Here is a 24,540-nt window from a genome sequence, read left to right as displayed (position 1 = left end):
CAAAACAAAACAAAACAAAACAAAACAAAAAAAATGCAATCATGTTCTTAGGCAAGAGCCATCTTCCTCCCCAGTCTAGGAAAGAAGGGAAGAGTCAAAATCACTTTCATTTTTCCAATTACATTCAGCAGTATTGCAGCACACCATAGCACCTCTCCTACTTGGTACTGAAGATAGAAGCCAACCACAGATACAATACAAGCCTATGTTGACGAGACCTCTCTTAGTAGCCCAAGCCCAGGAGATCAAAGGATCTTTCAGAGAGAATCAACCAGCCTGGGTACAAGTGCTTGAGATTTGCTATCTCCCTGACTCAGCTTTGTCCTTTTTTCTCACAAAATTAACTTGGAAATCTGGCCTCTTTTTCCTATCATCCAATGCCAGGTGCCTATCTCTAGTTTACTCACGCCTGTTCTTGCAATGAATTATTAAGATGACACTATTTCTCCTCAAACCCTGCAGATGTCTCTTCTCTTTCCCAAAGTTTCCCATGCAAGAGGGTAGCAACAACCATAGCACCTGGTGATGCTCAACAAATACCAAGGGAGTTTTGTTTCAGGGAAACTTTCTTTCAGGAACAGTATGAAACACTCAGAAAAGGTTGGGCTCTGGAATCAAAAAGATCGGAGTTTGAATCCTGGCTTTGGCAATTACATGTAATATAACCTTGAACTTAGTTCATTAAGCCTCATTACAGGACTTTGGAAAATAAGAATAATAATGCATAACTCAAAAGATTTGGGTTATAAATGACTTTTACATCTGTAAAGGATTCCGATCTGTGCACATGGCAGTGGGGCAGATATGGTTTTAAGAATTTTGCTGATTTTTCAAATTTGGTAAATCTGATGCCAAGTCCTCCCACTCACCAGGGGTTGAGAAATGCAATTGATGAATCTAGCATAAGTAACATTTGAATGAGTTAAGTCCTCAATTGCCAATTGGAAGTTAATAAATAATGTCCAAAATTAATGAGAATTAGCCTGTTATTTCTATAAAATACCATATTATATGGAAATATGGGTATAAGGACCAGAAAAAATAGATGAAAAGTAGTTCCTATAGGAAGAAAAGCGATATGCTGATCACATAAGATAGAGAACTGATTTTTTTGTTGTTGTCACAAAATAGTGTCATTTCCATATGCACAGAGGTTCCTTTATATCTATTATCTGGTCTCAGAGTAAAAAAATTCTAATAGGTTGAAAGCCCTAAATGTTTCTTTGTATAAAACATTTTGCAAGGGCGCTTAGGTGGCTGAGTAGGGTAAGTGTCCTGCTCCTGATTTCAGCTCAGGTCATGATCTCAGGACTGAGATAAAGCCCTGTGTACTGGGTTCTGTGCTGGGTGTGATGCCTACTTAAGATTCTTTATCCCTCTCCCTCAGCCCCTCCCCTCCTCCCTCTAAAACAAAACAAAACATTTTGCAGTTAGGCAAAACAACCTACAGAAACATGTAAGACCATGACATAAAGATTGCCCAGGATTTCCTTGTGCCAAAATATTTTCTTAAGTGTTACCTGGATGTTATTCAGTCCTTTGTCCAAATTCTACCATGAATTCATTCTGGATCATTAGACAAGCTGCTCCACTTCTATGAGACTTAAAGTCCTTATTTATAATGTTAGATCCATTTAAAAAGCTTCCTTCCAAAACCTGTTATTATTATTTCTGTCTTTGTAACTAGCTATCAGAATGGAGACTGGATGATTTTTGAAGCCACTCTCAGATTTAAAATGTTGCACACTGAGCAGATGATTCTTGTATTTGTGTCTCTTTTGCAACAGCTATTCTGCTTGTGTGCAGTTGTGTGACCTTCCATTCTCATTTCTTAGATCCCTGTGATACGAAGCAGTCTCAATTTCAGTGTCTGATGAAATCCTCTCCTTCCTCTCTCCTGGATTTCAAGCAAAGTCTAAAAAGAAACACAACCAGGCACCATGGGATCTGCAGATGGCTCATAAAACATAAACTGAATCACAAACACAGAACAAGCAGAGGACAGAGAGAAACAGCTTGAGGTTAGATGTTTTAGAATTTTCTAAGAAAATCCAAGAGCCACACCTCAGGCTGCATTTGATACTGATGTTTCTTTATTGATATAAGGTTGGGGGGCTTGAAAATCTGCAGTATATACAACACCAGTAAATACTAAAATTCACTATTCTAAATAATTCAAAGGAAAGACAGCTTAGTTTTATTTTACATTGAATTACATATTTTCAAAGGTTAGTTCTTCTAAATCCAGAAATTACTCTGCAGACAAGACTTATGGAGGTATGTTTTATTTTAAGATTGGCAAAATATTTTAAAACAATCATGAGATTATTGTAATTTTTTAAAATAAAGCACACTTCTGTTTAAAATCCTGTAAACCTCGTTTTTCTACCAGGTTTCCTTAGAAGACAAATATTTTTGTTGCTCTCATAAATCTCAACCTCAAAGGATTCTTCCATTTTCAGATTTGTTCTGAGTTCCCAGCTATGTGGCCATAAAACCATCCACACAGACCTTCAGGGAAAAGACCTATCTGGTCATCTGGGGTGTCCCTTCTGTCACCAAGTATTGCTCAAAATTCTCCCCTGAGGCATCTTCTCCAGTGATTTGTGCAACTTTACAATAGCTCAAGAAATTGTGCGTCCATGGCTTCTTTTAAATGAATTTCCATCATTACAATTAAACTTACCTCACTTTTCTCATGACGCTCAACTCCATCCTGATGTCTGTCTTTGCTTGGCAATGACATCTAGATTTTTTTAAATGGCTGTCTGCTTGTTTGCAAGGCATTTAGCACCATCATTGACACTTATCCCCAAATTCTTCTGCATGTCCCTAGCATCTTGGCATTTCTTCCCTGTTGTATTTGTTCTGGGCAGAAAAAAAGATTTTTTTCTCTCCTGGCACCTCAGTTAGTGCAGCCAAATACCGGCTCTATCTTGCTTTTTTTTTTTTTTTTTTTTTTTTTTTAATTTTTATTTATTCATGATAGGCACACAGTGAGAGAGAGAGAGGCAGAGACACAGGCAGAGGGAGAAGCAGGCTCCATGCACCGGGAGCCTGACGTGGGATTCGATCCCGGATCTCCAGGATCACGCCCTGGGCCAAAGGCAGGCGCCAAACCGCTGCGCCACCCAGGGATCCCTCTATCTTGCTTTCAGGACATCACCAGATTTTCCACTTGGGACACCTCAGGGTCCTTCATATTTGCAGCCTTTCTTTTCCAACAAATATTCTTTGACTGGCAGGTGCTGAAGATACCACATGAGCAGGAGAGACCAAGTCCTTGTCCTCAGGAAACTAACATGCTAGGGAGAGATAAACAACAAAAAATTTTGAATTGTTCTGTCATGTTGGGTAGAAAACAGCTATGAAGCAAAATAAAGCACAGTAAGGGCATACGGAGTGGTGGGGTGCTACTTCAGATGGGGGAGTGAGAGAAGAGCTCTGTGAGGAGATGGTGTTTGAACAAAGGCTTGAGTGACACAAAAAACTCAAGCCAGGAAACATGAGAAAAATGTAATATGGTATTTAGCACACATGGTAAATGTAGCTGGGCTGCAATTTTCCTTTTGGGTAAAGCGAAACTTAGTAAAATTCCTCATTTTGTTTTCCACAAACTAGTGTTACCACTTCTTTCAAGTTTAACTAAATACTTCCACTACTCAAATGAACGTTGAGTGCCTGTGATCATGGGGTTCAGACACCATACGCCCTTGTCCATCAAAGGAAGAATCAAGAAATAGTTGAGCTGAAAGGGAATATTACAAGTCCTTTGTGGGGGAAGAGTACCTTGCTTATCTACTGCTATGAAACAAGACAACTGAAAACTTAGTGAATTATGACAATTTAATATCTCTCACAATTCTGTGGGTTGAGGCACTCAGCTGGGCACTTCTGTGGAACTCACTTGGGTTCTCTCATGTGGTTGCTGTCATATGATGAATGAGCCTGGGGTCCTCTGAGACTTGAATGGGCTCTAGTGTCCAAGATGTTGTCAGCACTCCCATGTCCAGTACCTCAGAGCTCCTCCATGACACCTCACTCTTCATGTGACCCCTCACCCACCACCCTCTCACTCACTCCAGCAGGACAGACTTCTTACATGCAGACTGGCTTCCAAACCACAAAAGCAGAGATGGTGAGATTTTCTGTCAAGGCTTTAGACAGTGTCACTTCTCCCACATTCTACAGGTTAAAATGGAGGCATGGGGTCAGTCCCCGTCAGGCTGCAAGGAGACTACACAAGGGTGTTAAAATAGAGGCAGAGTTCACTGGGGGCCATCCTTGGAGACAGCTGCCACCTCTGGCAATCTGATGTGACTTGCCCAAGTCATGCATTTACTCAGTGGCTGAACGAGAATTCAAGCAACCAGTTTCTTCACTTTGCTTTCCTTTTTTAACCTGAACTGATCCAAAATTCTTTTTGAGCCTAAAGTAAATAATTACATGAAGCTCAATGACACAAAATAGCATTAATTCCCTGCACCTCCCAATTGGTCCCCTCCTCTTCCCTAAGCCAGAGCCCTCCTGCAACATACTGTTGATTTTGTTCAATTATGATATACATGATATATATATGTATGATATTGTGTATATGATATATATATGGTATGTATATATATATGTATGGTATATATAATTATGGTGTATATATATGGTATGAAATATAGTAATGTATATAATTACAGTGTGTGTATATATATGTGTGTGTATATACATAGTTTCATGTCCAAAGCACTGATTTAACAGCACTTAGAGCTCAGGAGTAACTTCTAGAAACTGTCACTAGTACTTCAAAGAGCTGCTAATCAGATATATCAGCCAAAATTTAAAGATAAAGCCAAGAGGAGTCATGTCCTTTCAATGTCATACTGAGGCATGCCTTAACAAGCCCACCAAAAGATTATTCAATTATCTAGGAGAACATACCTGTGTTTGACTTTGCTGTCCACTAATTTGATTCTGTGAAGTTTCATAACGGAGACTTCTATCCAGGAGAAACACTAATGATTTCTTTCTAGTACATAACATAACCCATAAAACAATGGCCTTTATTTGCCCTATAGAGCATCAATGCATTTTATATCTAACCTAGCAATTTATTCTAACATTTGTTTAAATGTTTGTAAATAAATACTCAGTCCTTCAAATCTTCCGTGAGCCAACTTTACTGGCTTCCTTATTAATGAGTGGAAGAAATCTATGACACAAGCTCAATCTGTATTTCTATGAGAGATTTTCAACTTTCTGAAAGTTATAATGCGACACTACAAAGGCTCCAAGAGAACATCCTGGGGGCAAGCAAGACTGACACAGGCTGGGCCATTATTCTTGTCTATGCAGAGTTGGTTGACTATCCTATTTGGCAGTAAAATTTTGCCAGAATTATTCATGGGAGCTTCACTTCACAGTGCTCAGGGCTCTTATTCTGAGATATAAGCAGCTCAGGGAGGAAAATGCTGAACAGTTAAATTCCAACCAGATTTTTACCACCTGGAAAGATACCAAAACAGGCAAAAGGGAAGTCAGCCAGTAGAACTTTCTGGAGAAAGACCACCATTTCTGTTAATTCAATACTGAAATTTTTTTCTTTTGATTGGAGAAATTAACAATCCCTATGCACCTACAGCCACAGCACATATAAGAATTATCACGGGAAAATCTTGTGTAGGCTCTTCTATTGCTCTACTCAGTGGCTATTTTGGGTTCTCAAGAGGTATAAAGGAATCCAGCCCTCTGTCCCCACCACATTACTGGGTTTTCCTCTCCTCCTTTTCTTCACAAGCACATATGGTAAACAAAATCTCATGCCACAAATGTGGGAGTATAAGACATGTGATATGTTTTCCTTCACCTGAGCTTTATTTCTGTTGTGCTGGCTGATGGAAACACAATCAGGTTCAACTCAGAGCCACTGTACTTGGGTGCAGAATAGTTCAAAAGGATGTGAGAATGCTGGGGCACTGTGTATGTCACCAACATGCTCTGTCTCCTCTAGCACCTGAATGTGGTTGCTGTCACTACATCCCTCACTTCCAGCTCCCACTCCACCTTGGCTGACAATCAGCTCAATCCTGGGGTCTCTGGATCTCCCAGAAGATACAGTTCTGTTCTCATATCTTTCCAGAGATTCTGAAGCTAGATACTACTGGCCCACTCTGTCTAGATGTCCCACACAGCTATTTCTACTCTATGGCTCTCTTAGTTCAAGAAAAATTATCCACAACTTGAAAATAAGATGAAAACATGGCTTAATTAGTGTTCCTTAAAATTAATTGTGAAGCCCTCTTATAGGGTCATCTGATGCTCTCACCTTTTATCGTCATCCCTTCCCCAAAGAGAAAAAGTTACTTACATTCCAGTTTAATTTTAATTAATTAATATAAGCTAATTTAATTTAATTAATAATCAATTAGTTGACTAATTGGTGTAATTTACCCCTAATAAGAAAAAGTAAATAATCAGGAATAAGATTTTCCAGGTAGGATTGAGCTTTGGAGGGTCATATATCACTGTAATACCTAAGTATTTTTTTTCACCCACCAAGAACCAATTTTCACCTTCCAAAATGCAGTAAATACCACCCCTCAATTGAGAATTCACCTTTTTTTTTTTTTTTTTTGAGAATTCATCATTTAAAGAGAAGTAACTTTGTCTCACTACTTACTATTAAGGAAGGGCCTGACTCTTACAGGAAATTGTTAAGTTCCATATTATCTCTGTCCAATAAACTTGCAAATTATTTCTATTCACAAATCAAGTAACCCCAAAACTTACAACTGTTTTGCCCTATAAGATCGCATTATTCATTTACAGATCACATTCTTATACTTTCCTTGAACTAGCTTTATTTACTATCCAACTGGTTCCTTCACTAAAAGTTAAAAATTCATTTTTTCTCATATGCTCACTATATATTTATATTACAGTCATGTTGTTACTTGGTGAAAACTAAATATTGACCTTTGCCATTTTAAGAAACTAGAAACTACCAACAAAGATGATAACATAGGTCCTCTCTGTTCTCAGATCTCTCTGGTCCCCAACTCATCAGGACCCAGACAGGGTGGAGCAGAACCTGGGGCTCATTTGTGGGGGATCCTATGGGCATCTAACTCTCATTATTCTTTCTCTGACCTTCTCCATCCCCATCCCTGATAATCTTTATCTTCTTATAGAAGGCTGGGGATACAGAGGGTAAGTGACTTTCCCCAGAAAGAAAAATGTTTCCAAGACTCATTCAGAACTTAGACTTCATGGCTCAAAAACTCAGGATCTCAAAAATCAGATCAAGACAGCATATAGATGGGTCCTGCTTTTTTTGAGGTCCCATCTATATGTTGTCTTGATCTGATTTTCAGAGTGTAGGGATAGAGGAAACATTCCTCAACATCTTAAAAGCCATCTACAAAAAGTCCACAGCAAATATCATTCTCAATGGGGAAGCACTGGCAGCCTTTCCCCTAAGATCAGGAACATGACAGGGATGTCCACTCTCACCACTGCTATTCAACATAGTACTAGAAGTCCTAGCCTCGCAATCAGACAACAAAAAGAAAAGACATTCAAATTGGCAAAGAAGAAGTCAAACTCTCCCTCTTTGCCGATGATATGATAATCTACATAGAAAACCCAAAAGACTCCACCCCAAGATTGCTAGAACTCATACAGCAATTGGCAGTGTGGCAGGATACAAAATCAATGCCCAGAAGTCAGTGGCATTCTATACACTAACAATGAGACTGAAGAAAGAGAAATTAAGGAGTCAATCCCATTTACAATTGCACCCAAAAGCATAAGATACCTAGGAATAAACCTAACCAAAGAGGTAAAGGATCTATACCCTAAAAACTACAGGACACTTCTGAAAGAAATTGAGGAAGACACAAAGAGATGGAAAAATACTCTATGCTTTTGGATTGGAAGAATTAATATTGTGAAAATGTCGATGCTACTCAGGGCAATTTACACGTTTAATGCAATCCCTATCAAAATACCATGGACTTTCTTCAGAGAGTTGGAACAAATTATTTTAAGATTTGTGTGGAATCAGAAAAGACCCCGAATAGCCAGAGGAATTTTAAAAAAGAAAACCAAAAAAAACCAAAAAAATAAAAATAAATAAAAAAAAATAAAAATAAAAATAAAAAAGAAAACCATAGCTGGGGGCATCACAATGCCAGATTTCAGGTTGTACTACAAAGCTGTGGTCATCAAGACAGTGTGGTACTGGCACAAAAACAGACACATAGATCAATGGAACAGAATAGAGAATCCAGAAGTGGACCCTCAACTTTATGGTCAACTAATATTCGACAAAGGAGGAAAAACTACCCACTGGAAAAAAGACAGTCTCTTCAATAAATGGTGCTGGGAAAATTGGACATCCACATACAGAAGAATGAAACTAGACTACTCTCTTGCACCATACACAAAGATAAACTCAAAATGGATGAAAGATCTAAGTGTGAGACAAGATTCCATCAAAATCCTAGAGGAGAACACAGGCAACACCGTTTTTGAACTTGGCCACAGTAACTTCTTGCAAGATACGTCCATGAAGGCAAGAGAAACAAAAGCAAAAATGAACTATTGGGACTTCATCAAGGTAAGAAGCTTTTGCACAGCAAAAGATACAGTCAACAAAACTCAAAGACAACCTACAGAATGGGAGAAGATATTTGCAAATGATGTTATCAGATAAAGGGCTAGTTTCCAAGATCTATAAAGAACTTATTAAACTCAACAGCAAAGAAACAAACAATCCAATCATGAAATGGGCAAAAGACATGAACAGAAATCTCACAGAGGAAGACATAGACATGGCCAACAAGCACATGAGAAGATGTTCTGCATCACTGGCCATCAGGGAAATACACATCAAAACCACAATGAGATACCACCTCACACCAGTGAGAATGGGGAAAATTAACCAGACAGGAAACCACAAATGTTGGAGAGGATTTGGAGAAAGGGGAACCCTCTTGCACTGTTGGTGGGAATGTGAACAGGTGCAGCCACTCTGGAAAACTGTGTGGAGGTTCCTCAAAGAGTTAAAAATAGATCTGCCCTACGACCCACCAATTGCACTGCTGGGGATTTACCCCAAAGATACAGATGCAATGAAACGCCGGGACACCTGCACCCCGATGTTTCTAGCAGCAATGTCCACGATAGCCAAACTGTGGAAGGAGCCTCAGCGTCCATCGAAAGATGAATGGATAAAGAAGATGTGGTCTATGTATACAATGGAATATTACACAGCCATTAGAAACGACAAATACCCACCATTTGCTTGGATGTGGATGGAACTGGAGGGTATTATGCTGAGTGAAATAAGTCAATCAGAGAAGGAAAAACATTATATGGTCTCATTCATTTGGGGAATATAAAAAATAGTGAAAGGGAATAAAGGGGAAAGGAGAAAAGATGAGTGGGAAATATCAGAAAGGGAGACAGAACATGAGTGACTCCTAACTCTGGGAAACGAACTAGGGGTGGTGGAAGGGGAGGTGAGTGGGGGGTGGGGGTGACTGGGTGACGGGCACTGAGGTGGGCACTTGACGGGATGAGCACTGAGTGTTATTCTATATGTTGGCAAATTGAACACCAATAAAAAATAAATTTATAAAAAAAATCAGATCAAGCTTTGAACCTCAAGAACCAATAAATTAGCTCTTTTGTTTTCTCCTTTTGCTTGTACTAAAGTGTACTCAAGATGCTTTGAGGTCTAGTTTGAAGAGGAAAGGCCTGGAGGGTAAAAAGATATTGTTAAGGAGAAAACAACTTGATAAATGTAAAGATTTAGTATAGATAAATAAATAAAATAAATATACTAATCTAGTATTAATATGATATTATTAATAAAATAAATATATTTATCTTTATGAGTTAAATCAGGGTACACCTTGTTTAACTCTGAAAGTTATTGCTGCTGACTTGCTAGAGGTCATTCACAGATCTTTTTTTCTTAAGGTTTTATTTATTTATTTGAGAGAGTGAGAGAGTGAGCAAGGAGGGATATAGGCAGAGGGAGAAAGAATCTAAAGTAGACTCCACACTGAGGCAGAGGTCGACATGAGGCTCAATCTCACCACCCTGAGACATGATCTGAGCCAAAACCAAGAGTCAGATGCATAACCAACTGAGCCATCCCGGAGCCCTGGTCATTCACAGATTTTTAAAAAGACTCCAGGCAGACTTGACAGGGTGGTGGGTCCTAGGAGACCCAGGACTGTCACCATCTGCTGTAGTAAGTCAGAGCATCACTTCTTTTGATAACATTTTTTTTAATCCATATTAGCCAAACAAGAGCACAACTTTTAGAAGTAACTGATACTCTCTCAAGCCTTGTTCAGTTGTCTGAGCATATTCACCAAAAATGAGTGGTCAATATGAAAGACTGTTTGTCAAATTATTTCTACTCCTTCCTTTACCACTAGAAAACAAACTCTAGGGACCCAATCTATAACATCCTCAAAGCTCTTCCTGGCTAATCACAGCATCTCTCCCTTTACTTTCTGCTTTTTCTCTTTCACCACCTCCCTACAATACCCTCAGCCCATGGCCAACCTTTCCACAGCAACTTGCCCTCCTAAAATCATCTGGGGTTTTTTTTATACCTCAGTGAGATTTCTATTCAATGCAATATACCTTTTCTAGTGTTATAAATCCTGTCTTTACCTGTGCAGGCTTTTGTAGCAGCACAGAGAATTTTAAGGCTCAGTGGAGAGGCAAAGATATTCAGGTGGGAAGGGGTAGAGGAACAGAGCTGATTCTATGATCTATACAATAATATTGTCAACATGCAGTAATAAGGACAAGGTAAGAGGATGAGTGATTCCAAATCTCCCAGGGGATATGCTAACATTTGTCAAGTTGATATTTTTGGCCAGCACTTTCAACTCTCACTTGGAGTTCTAATAGAAATCCAAGTTCCAGCAATTCCTTTTGCATTATGAAGGAAAAACATTAACAATATGGAGGGAGCAGTGAGTTCTTCCATTAATGTGTGTCTTAATGAGCCCTCCTATTACTATGTACAGCCGTCTCAATCCCCCTATCATGAGGCAAAGGGAAACCATGAAGATACTCACAAAAATACAAGTACAGTTAGAGTATCAAAATTAAATGGAGAGTATATAAAGATCAACTGAAAGATCAATTGAAAAGTGTTTTTAAAATAAAAGGAGGGGCACTTGGTCAGTTAGTCACTTAACCGTGAGTTAACCCATTAAGTTACTGACTCTTGATTTATCAGCTCAGGTCATGATCTCAGCATCAGGAGATCCAGCTCCATCCAGCCCCACAGCAAGATCCACCCTCAGGGATGATCCTCTCCCTCTGTCCCCCCTCCTCACACACTTGCTCCCTCTTTTGAAAATAAATAAAATAACTCCTTAAAAAAATAAGAAATAAAAGGAAAGATTGGCTTCTGCTTCCAGCCACAAAAGAATTATAGGTATTATATTTGCCCTCATGAGGAAACAATGTGGAGCAAATATTTTGGACTGTAGGCATCAGACAGCTTGGAAGAGGTGAAATGCACGAGGTAAACTTCACATTCTCCCTAGCTTTCAATTTGGTGGCACTTTCCAAATCATAGAACAGAGAAGTAAAGACTAAATAAAGAGCAGAAGTCTCATGATGCACAGAAAACAGAATCTCATGGCTGCTTAGGTTGCTGGGATTTGTGAGACAGAGTAAAAGCTAAAACTATAGATTCTAGAAAAAAATCAGTGGAGAATATTTTTCAATTTTGGGGTAGGGAAAAAATTTTAGAACACACATTGTAGTAATTGTAAGAAAAATTGATAAATTAGATTCATCAAAACTAAGATATTTTGCTTTACAAAAGACACCATCAAGGAAAAAATCAGGCAAACAATATTTTGGAAGAAAAAATATACATGTAAATATTCATGCGTGTATGTGTATGTATGTGCATGTATACATATTTGTATATATGTGTATGTATACACATAATTGTATAAGACAAATGACTTCCTTATATATGTTATACAGAACTCTTATAACTCAATAACAATAAGACAACCCAATTTTTTGAGTGCACAAAGACTTAGACATTTCAAAAGGAAGATCCACAAATGGTTAATAAATACAAGAAAAAAATGTTCAATGTCTTATGTCATCAGGTAAATGCAAAGGATATCCATAATGAAATCCCATTACATACCCACTAGAATTGTTAAAATTAAAAAACAACACCACCAAAAAAGGCTGTTGAGTAATTGGAACTTTCATACTTTTTTTTTTTTTTTTTCAAACACACAAGGGTTTATTTACAAGCTCGAGCTTGGGTCCAAGTATACCCGACACAGCGGAGCAGGGACTTGGACCCCGAGGTGGGTTTCAGCTTAGTTTTTTATAGGCTGGTCTAGGGGATCTTCAGAAGGGGTGGAGGAATTTCTCAAGTTCTGTTTACATTTTGATATGGGGACTTCAAGGGCATTGAGCTCTGTTCTTATTCTAATAGGGGCTTCCTGCCCTGGCTTGGGCTCTGTTCTCATTCTAATAGGGGCTTCCTAGGACTTTAAGCTGTAAATTGTTTTCTTCCTGTAACTGAAGTAAGGTAACCTTCAGCTCTTATTCACAGGGGCCTGGGATGGCTGTACTTGTGATAACGCTGAACTTAAAGTGGAATGGCCTTAATTTTCTGGGCCTCCACATTTCCCCCTCTCAGAGGAACCTAAGGAAGGACCCAATCATGGGTCCAGGTTGCTCTCAGAGTGAGCCGGGGGGAATGATTAAACCAGGATTCTAACCAACCTTGTTGCTATTCTCGCTCCCATTTACATTCCAGGGAAGAAGCAACATCTTAGTTTAAGGCAGCACATAACCATCCCCACCCCACCCTTTGTTGTAAGAAGACGAAGTCTAATCCCCTTCTATTTTGAAAGACAACCTCAGACTAGGGAGTCTCGCAGGTGGGAAATAAGTGAGAACAGCGCAGTCTTAGCTTTAGGGGATTGTCCTTGTTCGGTTGGCTTTTCCTTTCTGGAACAAAGTCCTTGAGAACGGCTTGTGGGTCAGCTGGCCGGATGTGGGTGTAGTGGACCCAGGGAGTAATCCCGTCGACCTTGAGAGCGGTGGGAGTGGTCAGGATCACGATGTAAGGTCCCTTCCAGCGAGGCTGAAGTGTCCGGTGTTGGTATCTCCGCACGTACACCCAGTCACCTGGCCGATATCGATGGGGATCCGGGAGTGGCCCAGTCTCATAGAGGGCCCCCAGCTTAGGCCACACCTTCTCATGAGTTCGTTGTAACATCTGGAGGGAGAAAGGAAGTTGGTGATCATCAAATTCAGCAAGCACCTCAGGTTTTAAATTGGGGATAATAGGTGGAGGAAGACCAAACATGATCTTGTAGGGAGTCAGTCCCATCTTATATGGGGAGTTCCTCACCCTATATAGGGCGAAGGGGAGGAGAGTCACCCAGGCCCACCAGTCTCCAGGGCTAATTTAGTTAAGGTCTCCTTTAATGTTCTGTTCATCCTCTCTACCTGTCCTGAGCTCTGGGGCCTATATGTACAATGTAATTTCCAATCTGCCCCAAGTACTAGTGCCACTCCCTGTGTTACCTTAGAGATGAATCCTGGGCCGTTGTCTGACCCAATTCTAACAGGAAAACCATACCTCGGTAAGATGTCTTCCAGCAGTTTCTTGGTCACGGTCTGTGCCATTTCATGTTTGGTGGGCCTCTGTCCATCCTGAAAAAGTATCTACAAACACTAATAAATACCTGTATCCGTATTTTCCAGGTTTTACCTCAGTGAAGTCCACTTCCCAGTAGGCTCCTGGGTGGTCCCCCCGGAGCTGGGTGCCCGGGTTAGATCCATGGGCGGTGGCATTAGTTAACTGGCATGCATGGCAGCTCGCCACAATCTGCTCGATCTTTGCTCAAGAGTCTTTAATAGTGATCTTTGCATGTCGTATGAGGTCTTCCATCTTCCTTGTTCCCATGTGAGTACTCCGATGCATTTTGGATAGGACTCACCGTCCCAGTTCCTCTGGCAGGATGATGCTGGAGTCTGCGGCCCTCCACCAGCCATGCAAGCACTGGGTCATAGGCAAGCATTTGATCCAATGTAAGTCAGCATCAGTATAGTTGGGGGTGTCACGCAGGGTCGGTGCCCCCGGATCGGGTAGCGTGGTAGCTAAGACCTGGGTCACCAAAAGGGCTGCCTCCTTTGCTTTTAAATCGGCCAGCCAGTTTCCCCTGGCTACTGGCATGTCTGCCTTTTGGTGCCCCGGACAGTGGATGATGGCTAGGGCCTTGGGCAGTCAGAGGGCCCTCAGGAGTTCAAGAATCTCCGTTTGGTTTTTAACAGTCTTTCCCTCTGCTGTCAGAAGCCCTCTCTCTCTCTGTAAAGGGCTCCGTGGATGTGAGCGGTGGTGAAGGCGTACCTGCTGTTGGTGTAGATGTTGATTCGTTTACCTTCCCCCATGGTCAGCGCCTTGGCCAGTGCAATCAGTTCTGCCCCTTGAGCTGATGTTCCAGCTGCCAGTGGCTCTGCCCAGACGGTCTTCGTCTCCGTGGTTACAGCTGCCCCCGCATATCTGACTGCTTCTCGGACAAAACTGCTGCCGTCCGTGTACCGGGTGGCGTCCCCATTCGCCAGTGGCTGGTCCTGGAGATCAGCTCTGATTCCGTGCACCTGTGCCAAAATTTCTTGACAGTCATGCAGAGGCGGGTCCCAGTCTGGGTTAGGGAGTCGAGAGGCATGGGGTATTGGTGGACCCTGACAGGGTCTGCCCCCCGGCTTTAGTTCTATGTATATGGTCAGTCGGTACCAGCCCAGTTTCTGCCCACGCTTGGGGAATTCCTGCAGCCAAGGGTCAATGTCAGTCATTGGGGCTGAGGGCGTTTGGTGGAGACGATAGAGATGATATTCGTCTTCTAAACTCAGGACAAGCACCTGAATAGAGTGCCCCTTCTTGTTTAGGACTTTTGCCCCTTCGGGGTGGAAGCAAATTTGTGCCCCCATCTTGGTGAGCAAATCCCTACCTAACAACTGGTAGGGACACTCAGGGATGACCATGAAGGAGTGGGATACCCGGCCTGTGCTAAAATCCACAGTTCTTCGGGTAGTCCATGAGTATTGTTTGGTACCCGTGGCCCCTTGCACCCATGAAGTTTTGTTTGCCAATTTCCCTTGGGGTTGTAATAAAACCGAATGTTGTGCCCCAGTGTCCACTAGGAATTCAACAGGTTGCCCCTCTACTTTAAGAGTTACCCTGGGCTCGGGGAGGGGTGCCAAACCCCGACTCCCCTAATCATCCATTTTCAAGATCTTGGCAGGGGCCTTAGATCTTTTGTTAGGGCAGCTTTTCACCCAGTGGCCCTCTTCTTTGCAATAAGCACATTGGTTTTTGTTCAGCTTAGGGCACTCCCGAGGGGGACCAGGGCCATCCTCCTTACCTGTCCCTGAAGCCAGCTTCTTGAGGTGCCTCCGTCTTTCCTGTGGGTCGTCCATGGTTGTGGCCAGCAGGATCTTGGCCACGTTTCGGGTCTGCCGGTCACTTAGTTTGGTTTGTTGTTCTTCCGGACGTTCTCTATTATTATAGACTTGTTCTGCTACTATCACTAAGTCCTGCAAGCTCTTCTCTCCCAGTCTCTCTACGCTCTGCAATTTCTTTTTAATGTCCGGAGCGGCCTGGTTAACAAAAGCCATGATAATTGTGGCCTTTGTTTCCAGGGCTTCTGGGTTTATAGGGGTGTACTGCCTAAAAGCCTCTATGACTCTAAGAAGGCTGCTGGACTCTCATCCTTACCCTGTCTCACATCATAGACCTTGGCCAGATTGGTAGGCTTGCACGCGGCAGCCTTGAGACCTGCCATTAGAGTCTGGCGGTAGACCTGGAGTCTCTCTTTACCTTCAGCTGAGTTGTAGTCCCAGGTGGGGGGGGATAAAGGGAAGGCAGCATTTATGAGGTCTGGGTTTTGAGTCTGCTGTCTGTCCTCTCCCAGGACAGACTTCCAGGCTTCCACCTGAATTCGTTCTCTCTCCTCGGTGGTGAAGAGAACCTGCAAGAGCTGTTGGCAGTCATCCCAAGTAGGCTGGTGGGTAAAGAGAACAGTATCTAAAAGCCCGATTAGATCTCTCGGATTATCAGAGAACTTTGCATTTTGGGTTTTCCAATTATATAAATCACTGGTGGAGAGTGGCGAATATAACATTAGCTGTTCGCCAGTCTCGTCGGGGGTCCCCATGGCGCAGAGAGGAAGGGTGGTGGAGTCGGCTGGCCCCACATTCAGAGGTGGGGCCGACCAGTGGGTCGGACCGCGTGTCCCCGCTGCTGGCCCGCGCACAGGGACTCCCTTGTCAGGGAGGGGTGGTGCCCCTTCTGCAGCCCCCGGTGTCTCCAATGGAGGGGTGGAAGGGGGGGGTGCCCGGTAAGGCGGCGGGAGAATCAGGTCCTCCGGGGAGGAACCCTGGAAGACTGGATGAAGGGGAGCTTGGGGCGTAGAGTCGGTCTCCTTCTCGGCTTTCCGCAGGGCTAGAATCTTGGTAGGTCCTGCTTTAGGGGGTAAAAATGGTTTTAGCCAAGGAGGGGGATTCTCGATCATGTCCTGCAAGATCAGGATGTTGGGCACCTGGTCAGGGTGGCCGTCCGGTTTGTCCCTGAAGATCACGGCCTTAACCTGTAAGATAATAGGTAGGTAGAAAGTTCCTTCTCAGGGCCATCCCACGCCAAAGGTTGGCCATTCTGATATGCAATAGATTTGAAATCTCCATCTCCTTATGTAAACAGTTATGACAGTTAACAAAGACACAGTAACACAGACAAATGCACAAACAGTTAACAAGGACATAGTAACACAGACAAATGTTCCAGTGTGGCCGCAGAGACAAAACAGAAAGCAACCCAAAGGTCTGGCACCTGGCCCTCCTTACAGATGAGACCCCGTCCTCCCGGTGGAGGCAAGGGACGTCTCCTCAAGACCCCCTGGTCGACAGCCCGCCAGCGCGTCCGCCTAAGCCAATGCCAACCTAATACAGATTGGAATTCCTTCAGGTTAGAGCTCTCAGAAATATGCGCGCAAAAGGTGGAAAAAGTTGAGTGCACTCACCACACGTGAAACCCTCCGGATAGGGTCCTGGGGGTCTCTCGGATCCCGGAGGAGCCCCCAGATGTTGTGCCCAAGATCGCGAATCCGAGAAACCACCAAGGAGCCGACACCGATGCAAACGAGGGTTTACTTACAAGCTCGAGCTTGGGTCCAAGTATACCCGACACAGCGGAGCAGGGACTTGGACTTCATACATTTCTTTTGAGAACTTTCATACATTGCTGTTGGGAATCACCATTGTACACCCACTTTAGAAATACGTGAGTGATTTTTTTAAAAGTTGTATGTAACCTCTACGTTATGACACAACAGTTCCACTGCTAGGTTATTACAGAAGAGAAATGTATACATATGTCCACCAAACCTATGTATAAGAACTTTTCATAGCAGCTTTACTCAACTAGAAACAATCCACATCTTCAGCCACAGGAGTACAGATAAATAAACTGTAGTTTATTATAACAATGGAATACTGTTCAACAGTAAAAGAATGAACTATTGATATAATCTACTACATGGCTGAATCTCAAAAGCATTATGCTGAGCAAAACAATCCAGAAACAAGTGTTCTTACTGTATGTCTCCAATTATTAGAAATTCTAAGAGACAAAACTAATCAAAGGTGATAAAAATCAGAGCAATAGCTGCCTAATACAAGGTGTGGGGATTGAGAGGGAAAGGATACAAAGGAACTTTGGGGTGAGTTCCCATAAGTTGACATAGCTGTGTACACAGGTGTATATATTTGTCAAAGCTCATGAAGCAGTGTGCTTAAGATCTGTGTATTACATCGTATAGAAATTATATCACCTTGATTTAAAAAAAAAAAAAAAGGAAAAGAGAAAAAAAACCTCAGTGATAATAAACAAAAGAATAATTCATAATATGGGTATTGAGGTTGAGAAAGTGAATGAGTCCAGTGACAAAAGTAAAACTTTATTTTGCAAATCATAGGGTTTCATTTATTTGTTTCAGTAAATTGACTGAAGACCAATCAATTGCTGACAATAAAAAAATTTTTGATAATAGATCGCTGTGTATTTTCTATCATAAAATCCAGAGGATTTCAAAAGATTTGATTGACACAAGACTTCTTCCACCCATATCTGCTTATTTATGCTCTAGTATTTCTCAGCACTTCTACAAAAATAAAAAATAGAAAAATACCAAGGCAAAAGGAAGAGAAAAATCTAGGGTAAATGAGTAGATAGTGTGCAACTACAAGTTAATTTCTTTCCCTGAAACCACAAACTACAAGTTCCCCTCCCATCTGTTCATCTGCGTTTAAGGCCTTTGAAGTAAAAAATGCAGAAACCAAGTCCCCAGCAATGTGGTTGTCTGTAGCTACCATTTCCTGGGCATGCACACAGTGTCTCCTCTCTTCTCTAGTGGTGGTAAATTAACAATCTTCATTGTTTGGCTAACAGTGTTGCTAGAAAACGAGTCCAGTATGTTACAGAAAAGGAATGAACACAACTGAGTTAAAACAACAAAGCATAAAAGCCTCATTTATCCTGAGGAATAGAAACATGTTAAGCTCAGATTTGGTTTATTTTTCCAAGTGGCATTTGAGAAACTGGTTGGCATGCCAAATCCTAATGCAGCAAAGATGCAAAGGGATTCTTGTCACTTACTACTTAAAACCCAACCACGTGGCCAGTTCTTAACATCAGAGACATCATCTTATACCACAACTTCTCTCAGTGGTCAAGAGATATCCATTTCCATTTTTTTAAGTTCCTGTCATATTCAAGATTTTTAAATTCCAAAATAGGTTACAAAACTGTGGAATATTTTTTATGTTGTCACTTAGCAAATTAACACTATTAATACTAATAATTTGTCATTAAAAATCACAATAAAATATAATTATGAAAATCACAACCAATAGGATTCATGAAAATATATTTCATAGTGGACTTCTGTGATATGATAAGATTTCAAGCCAAGAGGGTAGCTCTGTGGCTTACATGTTTGGAGTTAATATCAAAAGTCTGTAGGTGAGACCTGTAAACTTAGATAGTTTACATCTTTCACAAAATTAACTCATCCTACATCATTGATCTAAATGTAAAATGCAAAACTGTAAAACTTCTAGAAGAAAAGATGAAAAAAATATATACAACTTTGAATTTGATGATGAATTTTTATGTGCAACACCAAAAGCACAATCCATAAAAGAAAAAATAAGTAGTTTTATTAAAATTAATAACTTTTACACCAGGAAAGACATAGTTTCAAGAATGAAAGGACAAGCCACAGACTATGAGAAAATATTTGCAAACACATATCTGATAAGAACTCATATCCATCATAATCAAAGAATTTTGAAACTCGATGATAAGAGAATAAACAGTACAACTGAAATGGCCAAAAGATCTGAACAGACACTTCATCAAAGAAAACATACAGGTGGCAAATAAAGCATATAGAGAGATGCTTGACATCATTTGTAATTAGAAAATTGCAACCCAAAACCACAGGGAGATCCACTGTACACATATTAAAATGGTTAAAATCCAAAAAACTTATAATACCAATTGCTGACAAGGATGTAAAGTAACAGGAACTCTCATTCACTGTGGTTGGGACTGCAAAATGGTACAGCTGCTTTGGAAGACAGCTTGGCAGTTTCTCTCAAAGATAAACATAATTTAACCATAAAATTCAGCAATCACACTGCTAGGTATTCACTCATCTGATTTGAAAACTCAGATCCGTATGAAAGCCAGCATGTAAATGTTTATAAGCAGCATTTTTCATACTTTCCAAAAATTGGAGACAACCAAGATGTCCTGTAATATGAATGGATAAACAAAGTGGTATATCAATATGATGAACGACTATTCAGCAATCAAAAGCAATAAGCTATTGAACCAAGCAAAGACCTAGATGAATCTTAAATGCACATTGCTAAGTGAAAAGAGATGGTCTGAAAATGCTATTTATTTTCTGATTCTATTTCTAGGTCATTCTGGAAAAGACAAAATTAGTGAGCCAGTAACCAGATCAGAGATTGTCAGGTTTCAGGGGGGTGGAGGGTGGTGAAGAAGAGTCATTGAATTGGTAAAATAGAAAGCATATTTTAGGGTAGGGAAACTATTCCATATGCTACTACAGTGAAAGATACACGACACTAGGCATTTGTTAAAACCTACAGAACTTTACAGTATCAAGAGCGAGCCTTAATATATAAACATGTAAAAAAAATCATTTAGGTGGTCAGAGGATATGAGAATGGATTACAAAATGTGACAAAATAACTGACTCAAAAACATATGAAACGACTTCACTCAAAAGGGTGGGGAGCAAAGGTGCTGACCTAAGTCACTCTGGAAATGAGTGGTGTCTAAGCCTAAAGGCAAAAAGAACTACACAACCAGCACTGCACTCTGGTAAGGTTGTTTCCCATGGGGATAGGAGTCAACGATCCTTGAGAGTACTGTATGTGTACACTGGAGTCAAGCAATTAAGTAAATGATTGGCAGATGGTGGGAGCCAGGTTTCTCCCTGCTGGAGTGGGATGTTACACACAAACAAGATTAGACTGATCCATGTGGCAAGCTACCAAAGCTGGAGACATAAGTATGAACTCATGTTTGGTTTAATACAGAAACAAATGCTCACATACAGGAACACTCGTAGGTGAGTGTATATACACACATCCATGGCCTTGCTCTGTGGCTGAGAGGCCCCAGAGGCAACAAGCACAGTAGCAGTGAGCGCCCTTCCTCTTACCCTGCCCTCACCCCTCCCCTTATCCTATCTGCTGAATCCTCAAGACTCCCAACAGACTGAGGACTCACTTCTTTCATCTCTAAGTACTCTGTGTACCTCATTTTCTCCCTTCCCATGTCCTCAGGTGATCAGCTGATAGTTGGAGGTCTTGTTGTTTTTTTCTTCCACCCACTGCACATTTAAAGTCTCCACTAGCTGGGAACTATGTCTTACTGGCTTGCATCGTCTCTGTACATGATTGCTACGTTATGTTCGTTATGTTCGTGGGAGGAGGTGTTGTATTCACTTCCTAATTCCTGTGGACCTTCCAAGTTTCTCCATCTCAATATGAGTGGTAAAGTGAAGTCTCTCTTCTTCAGACCATGTGGGTTTGCTTTTCTTCCTATGAATTTGCCGAAATCAAAAGGAACAATGCCAACAAACTGCCGCTTAAGAAAAAAAAAAAAAAGTATTGTCTTTAACCAGAAATACTATTGCTCCAACAGGAATACTATGCATCGGCAAAGTGGGTCCCCCATTTAGTGGCTTTTTTCAGGTTCCCTGTCCCTCGAAGCTCCTTTTGCTTCTTGATTTAGTTGTACAATCGCTGAAAGCCAGGACCCATCCCACAGAGCACAGCCAAATGAGGGTCTTAGAATGGAGTGCTGAAATGGGGAGAGGAGTTCAGAGACTGGCCTGTAACTTTGATGACTACAACCATTTCTTTTGATTAAGCAGTTTCTGTGATTTCAGGAGGACCAGAAGGCTGCCATTCCAAAGACACTCAGACTGATTTATTAATCTGCGTGGGCCCATAACGAATTGTTCCTCCGACTCTTAGAAATCAAGAGGGGAATGGAAGTTAGAAAGTTAACTGTCATTAACCCAAAACATAGAAGAATCCAGATGAATAACATCTCTGCTCTTATTCTTTTTTTTTTTTTTTAAGATTTTATTTATTTATTCGAGAGAGAGAGAGAGGGAGAGAGAAGCAGAGACACAGGCAGAGGGAGAAGCAAGCTCCATGCAGGGAGCCCGATGTGGAACTCAATCCCAGGTGTCCAGGATCAGGCCCTGGGCTGAAGGCGGCGCTAAACCGCTGAGCCACCCAGGCTGCCCTGCTCTTATTCTTTTACCAAAATGCCACCCCTACAATTCTAGGCTGGAAATACCAGCCATTTTCCTGTATATAGCAGTCAGTGGGCTAGCATCCTAGGCTACAAGCATGAAATATATATATATAGACATATATATCTATATAGCAAGCATTTCAAATCACCTTCATGGTTTGAAGAGACAACCATGAACATCGATGGGGCCCAATATACATATCTGTTCAACAAATGAATACATAAATAAATTAATCTTATTGACTAATAGTTTTACAAGGTGGAGCCTGGCCAGACAGGAGTAAAGGATGAATTTTAGGGCAGAATGAGATATAACACTGAGAGAAAAAACCCTCTATTAAGTGACTTTAGAGTGGCTTGACGTTAAGTAGATGTAGTGAATTTTGACAGGAAAATTATAAAATACATTATATTCTTCCAAAAGAGTTGCAAGGTTGTAAAGTACGAAAGTGGCCCAGAAAGACAGAATGATTTAGCTATTGGGAGAAGTATATGAACAAATCAAACTTTGGAACAGTGAAGTGAAATTTTCATAGAATCTGATATATGAAAAGCCAAAAGGGCTCCAAGAGAATAAATTCCCTTCTTTCATGGGTCAGAGGTCATCATTCTTACCTGACATAAAGTGAACCCACAATATTTGTGTTTGTTCTGAATTGGGGCCCAGGCAACAGTACTTTTCACTTTTCAGTGGCCCCAGTTCATTCATATTTGCAATCGGGGTGGCGATGCTATAATATGCAAACTGCAGAGATGAAGGGCAATAATATGTCCTTTCCAGGAGCACAGCACAGTGAGATAGATCACAGTCAATCTTCCTCTGACTCATTTTATTTTCAGTCTTTCACTTAAAGATTAGTAGCTTGGCACTTACATTGTCACCATGCAGGCATTTGGTTACTGGGCTGCTATTTGTTCTCTTGCCTGGTACCCCACAAATATTAGGAGTGGCCTGGAACCTCAGCCATAACCTATAGGAAACTGCATACCTTCTTGCACCTCACAGGGTCCAGTTGCCCTGAAAGTATTTTCAGAAGCAGAGAGAGAGGGGTTGGATGTGGAGATAAAATGCCAGATGATTTGAACCCAGTTCTGGTCTTCCCCATCCTCAACTCAAGGCCTTTTCTGAGACTATTTCCTCCATGCCTCTTGGAATGACAAGCTTCTGGAAAGCCCCCAGCATCATCAACCACCTGCAGAGAGGGAAACTGAAGTTCATGGAGAGGAAGCGTCTTGGCCAGTCCAGGAACAACAGACAACCTGGGCCAGCCCAAATGCCCCTGCCCCCTATCCATCCTTCTTTGGAATGAGCTTGGGACTCGGGCTCCCCAAATGGTCCTCTCCATCCTCTTTTGGTCAGGTTGGGGTGCATCATTTTTCTGAGCCTTAGTTTTCTTGTCTGTGAACAGCCATGGTCCTACCACCTTCCCCAGGTGCTCAAAGATAAAGTATTCGTAGGTTGATTCGTAGGGTTGGCAACCCTAACCAAGAATCTCTCTGTGCAGAGGCAGACCAACAGCCTCACGATGGCCCTGTGTACACAGAGTTCATGGATCCCAGGGCCATGGAGTCCATGTGTTCTGAACATGCCATGTGATCATTTCAGTCCTAACTGGAGCACTAAACCCACATTTCTGATGTATGAGGGCCCTGGCCCACAGAGAGGCTGAATTTGGGGACAGAAGTGTCCCCTTTTATGTGGCTTCACTACTCTTTCATCTTGCTATCCTCTCCCACCTTTGAGAGCTTTAATCCCCTCACCATACTTCACAGAATATTCAGTGCAGGGTTCCAAGCATGCACTCCTCCCCCACCCACTGATGGTTCTACTCCTGACACAACAGGAAGTACGAGAGCTGATGGTGCAAGGCTTGGGGAAGCCAGGCAGAAACCCTCCCCACCCTCAATACCCCTCATCCACAGCTTCTCAACATCTCCAGGCAAAAGAGCTTGAGTATTTAATTGCATGTCAGACTATCACTGAATGAGAGGATGCTTTAGGACTCTAGATATCTAAACATGTTTATTTCATTTGAACTCTAAAAAAAAATTCCTCTTTCTGAAAATAATTCATAGATTTAATTTAAAAAATATTCAACTTTCAAAAGAGTTCTTGAGCATCCTTCAATTTTTTTTCAGTTCAAGTCTCACAGAGTGAAAAAGAAAACCATCTGATGGAAACAAAATCCACTGGAAAAAAAAACATATCTCAGTCAAATGTAAACAGAAGTCAATTTAAACCCTATTTCACAGATAATAGATACCATCAATTCCCGTCTGGCCCCTTAAACAAATAATTTTTCAGATAACAAATGGCTAATCTTTATACATAAAACCTCGAATTCCTATTTTATTCTCATAGTTCACATAGATTAATCAAGGTAGACTCCCTGATGGTGCCAGAGGGATTTCTCTTAATTTTGTGCCCTTTAATCTCTAGTACTGACATTGAGAGAAATCAGGAAACACTCTTTGGCTCCAGAGCAAACATTAAAAGAAGCTCTCCTCTCTATTTTTCTCCCGTGATGTTCTCTTTGCTCTACCTTGGTTAATAAATGAGAGGCTATCTTTCCACGATCTTCCTTGAGGTTCCCTGGCTT

General features: G+C 41.4%; 1 protein-coding gene across 11 annotated transcripts in view; it reads right to left on the bottom strand.

Moving 5' to 3' along the window:
• LOC144318164 (uncharacterized) overlaps positions 1-24,540 on the bottom strand; it is a 111,873-nt gene that overhangs the window by 111 nt on the left and 87,222 nt on the right. For 9 of the 11 annotated variants that reach the window (XM_077904966.1, XM_077904975.1, XM_077904968.1 and 6 more), the window contains 3 exons: positions 22,930-23,133; positions 2,687-3,305; positions 1,521-1,915 (listed from right to left, as the gene is read on the bottom strand). In XM_077904966.1, coding sequence (XP_077761092.1) covers positions 3,189-3,305; positions 22,930-23,133 — 321 coding nt within the window. In that variant the 3' untranslated portion in view covers positions 1,521-1,915; positions 2,687-3,188. Of the gene's footprint in view, positions 1-1,520; positions 1,916-2,686; positions 3,306-11,862; positions 14,677-15,440; positions 19,137-22,929; positions 23,134-24,540 lie in introns of those variants that run through there. The other 2 variants (XM_077904947.1, XM_077904948.1) reach the window with 2 other exon arrangements.

This window comes from Canis aureus, chromosome 1 (genome assembly GCF_053574225.1).
Source record: "Canis aureus isolate CA01 chromosome 1, VMU_Caureus_v.1.0, whole genome shotgun sequence".
NCBI lineage: Eukaryota > Metazoa > Chordata > Mammalia > Carnivora > Canidae > Canis > Canis aureus.
The sequence above is the reverse complement of the archived record's forward strand: the minus strand, read 5'-3'. Positions and strand labels throughout refer to the sequence as shown.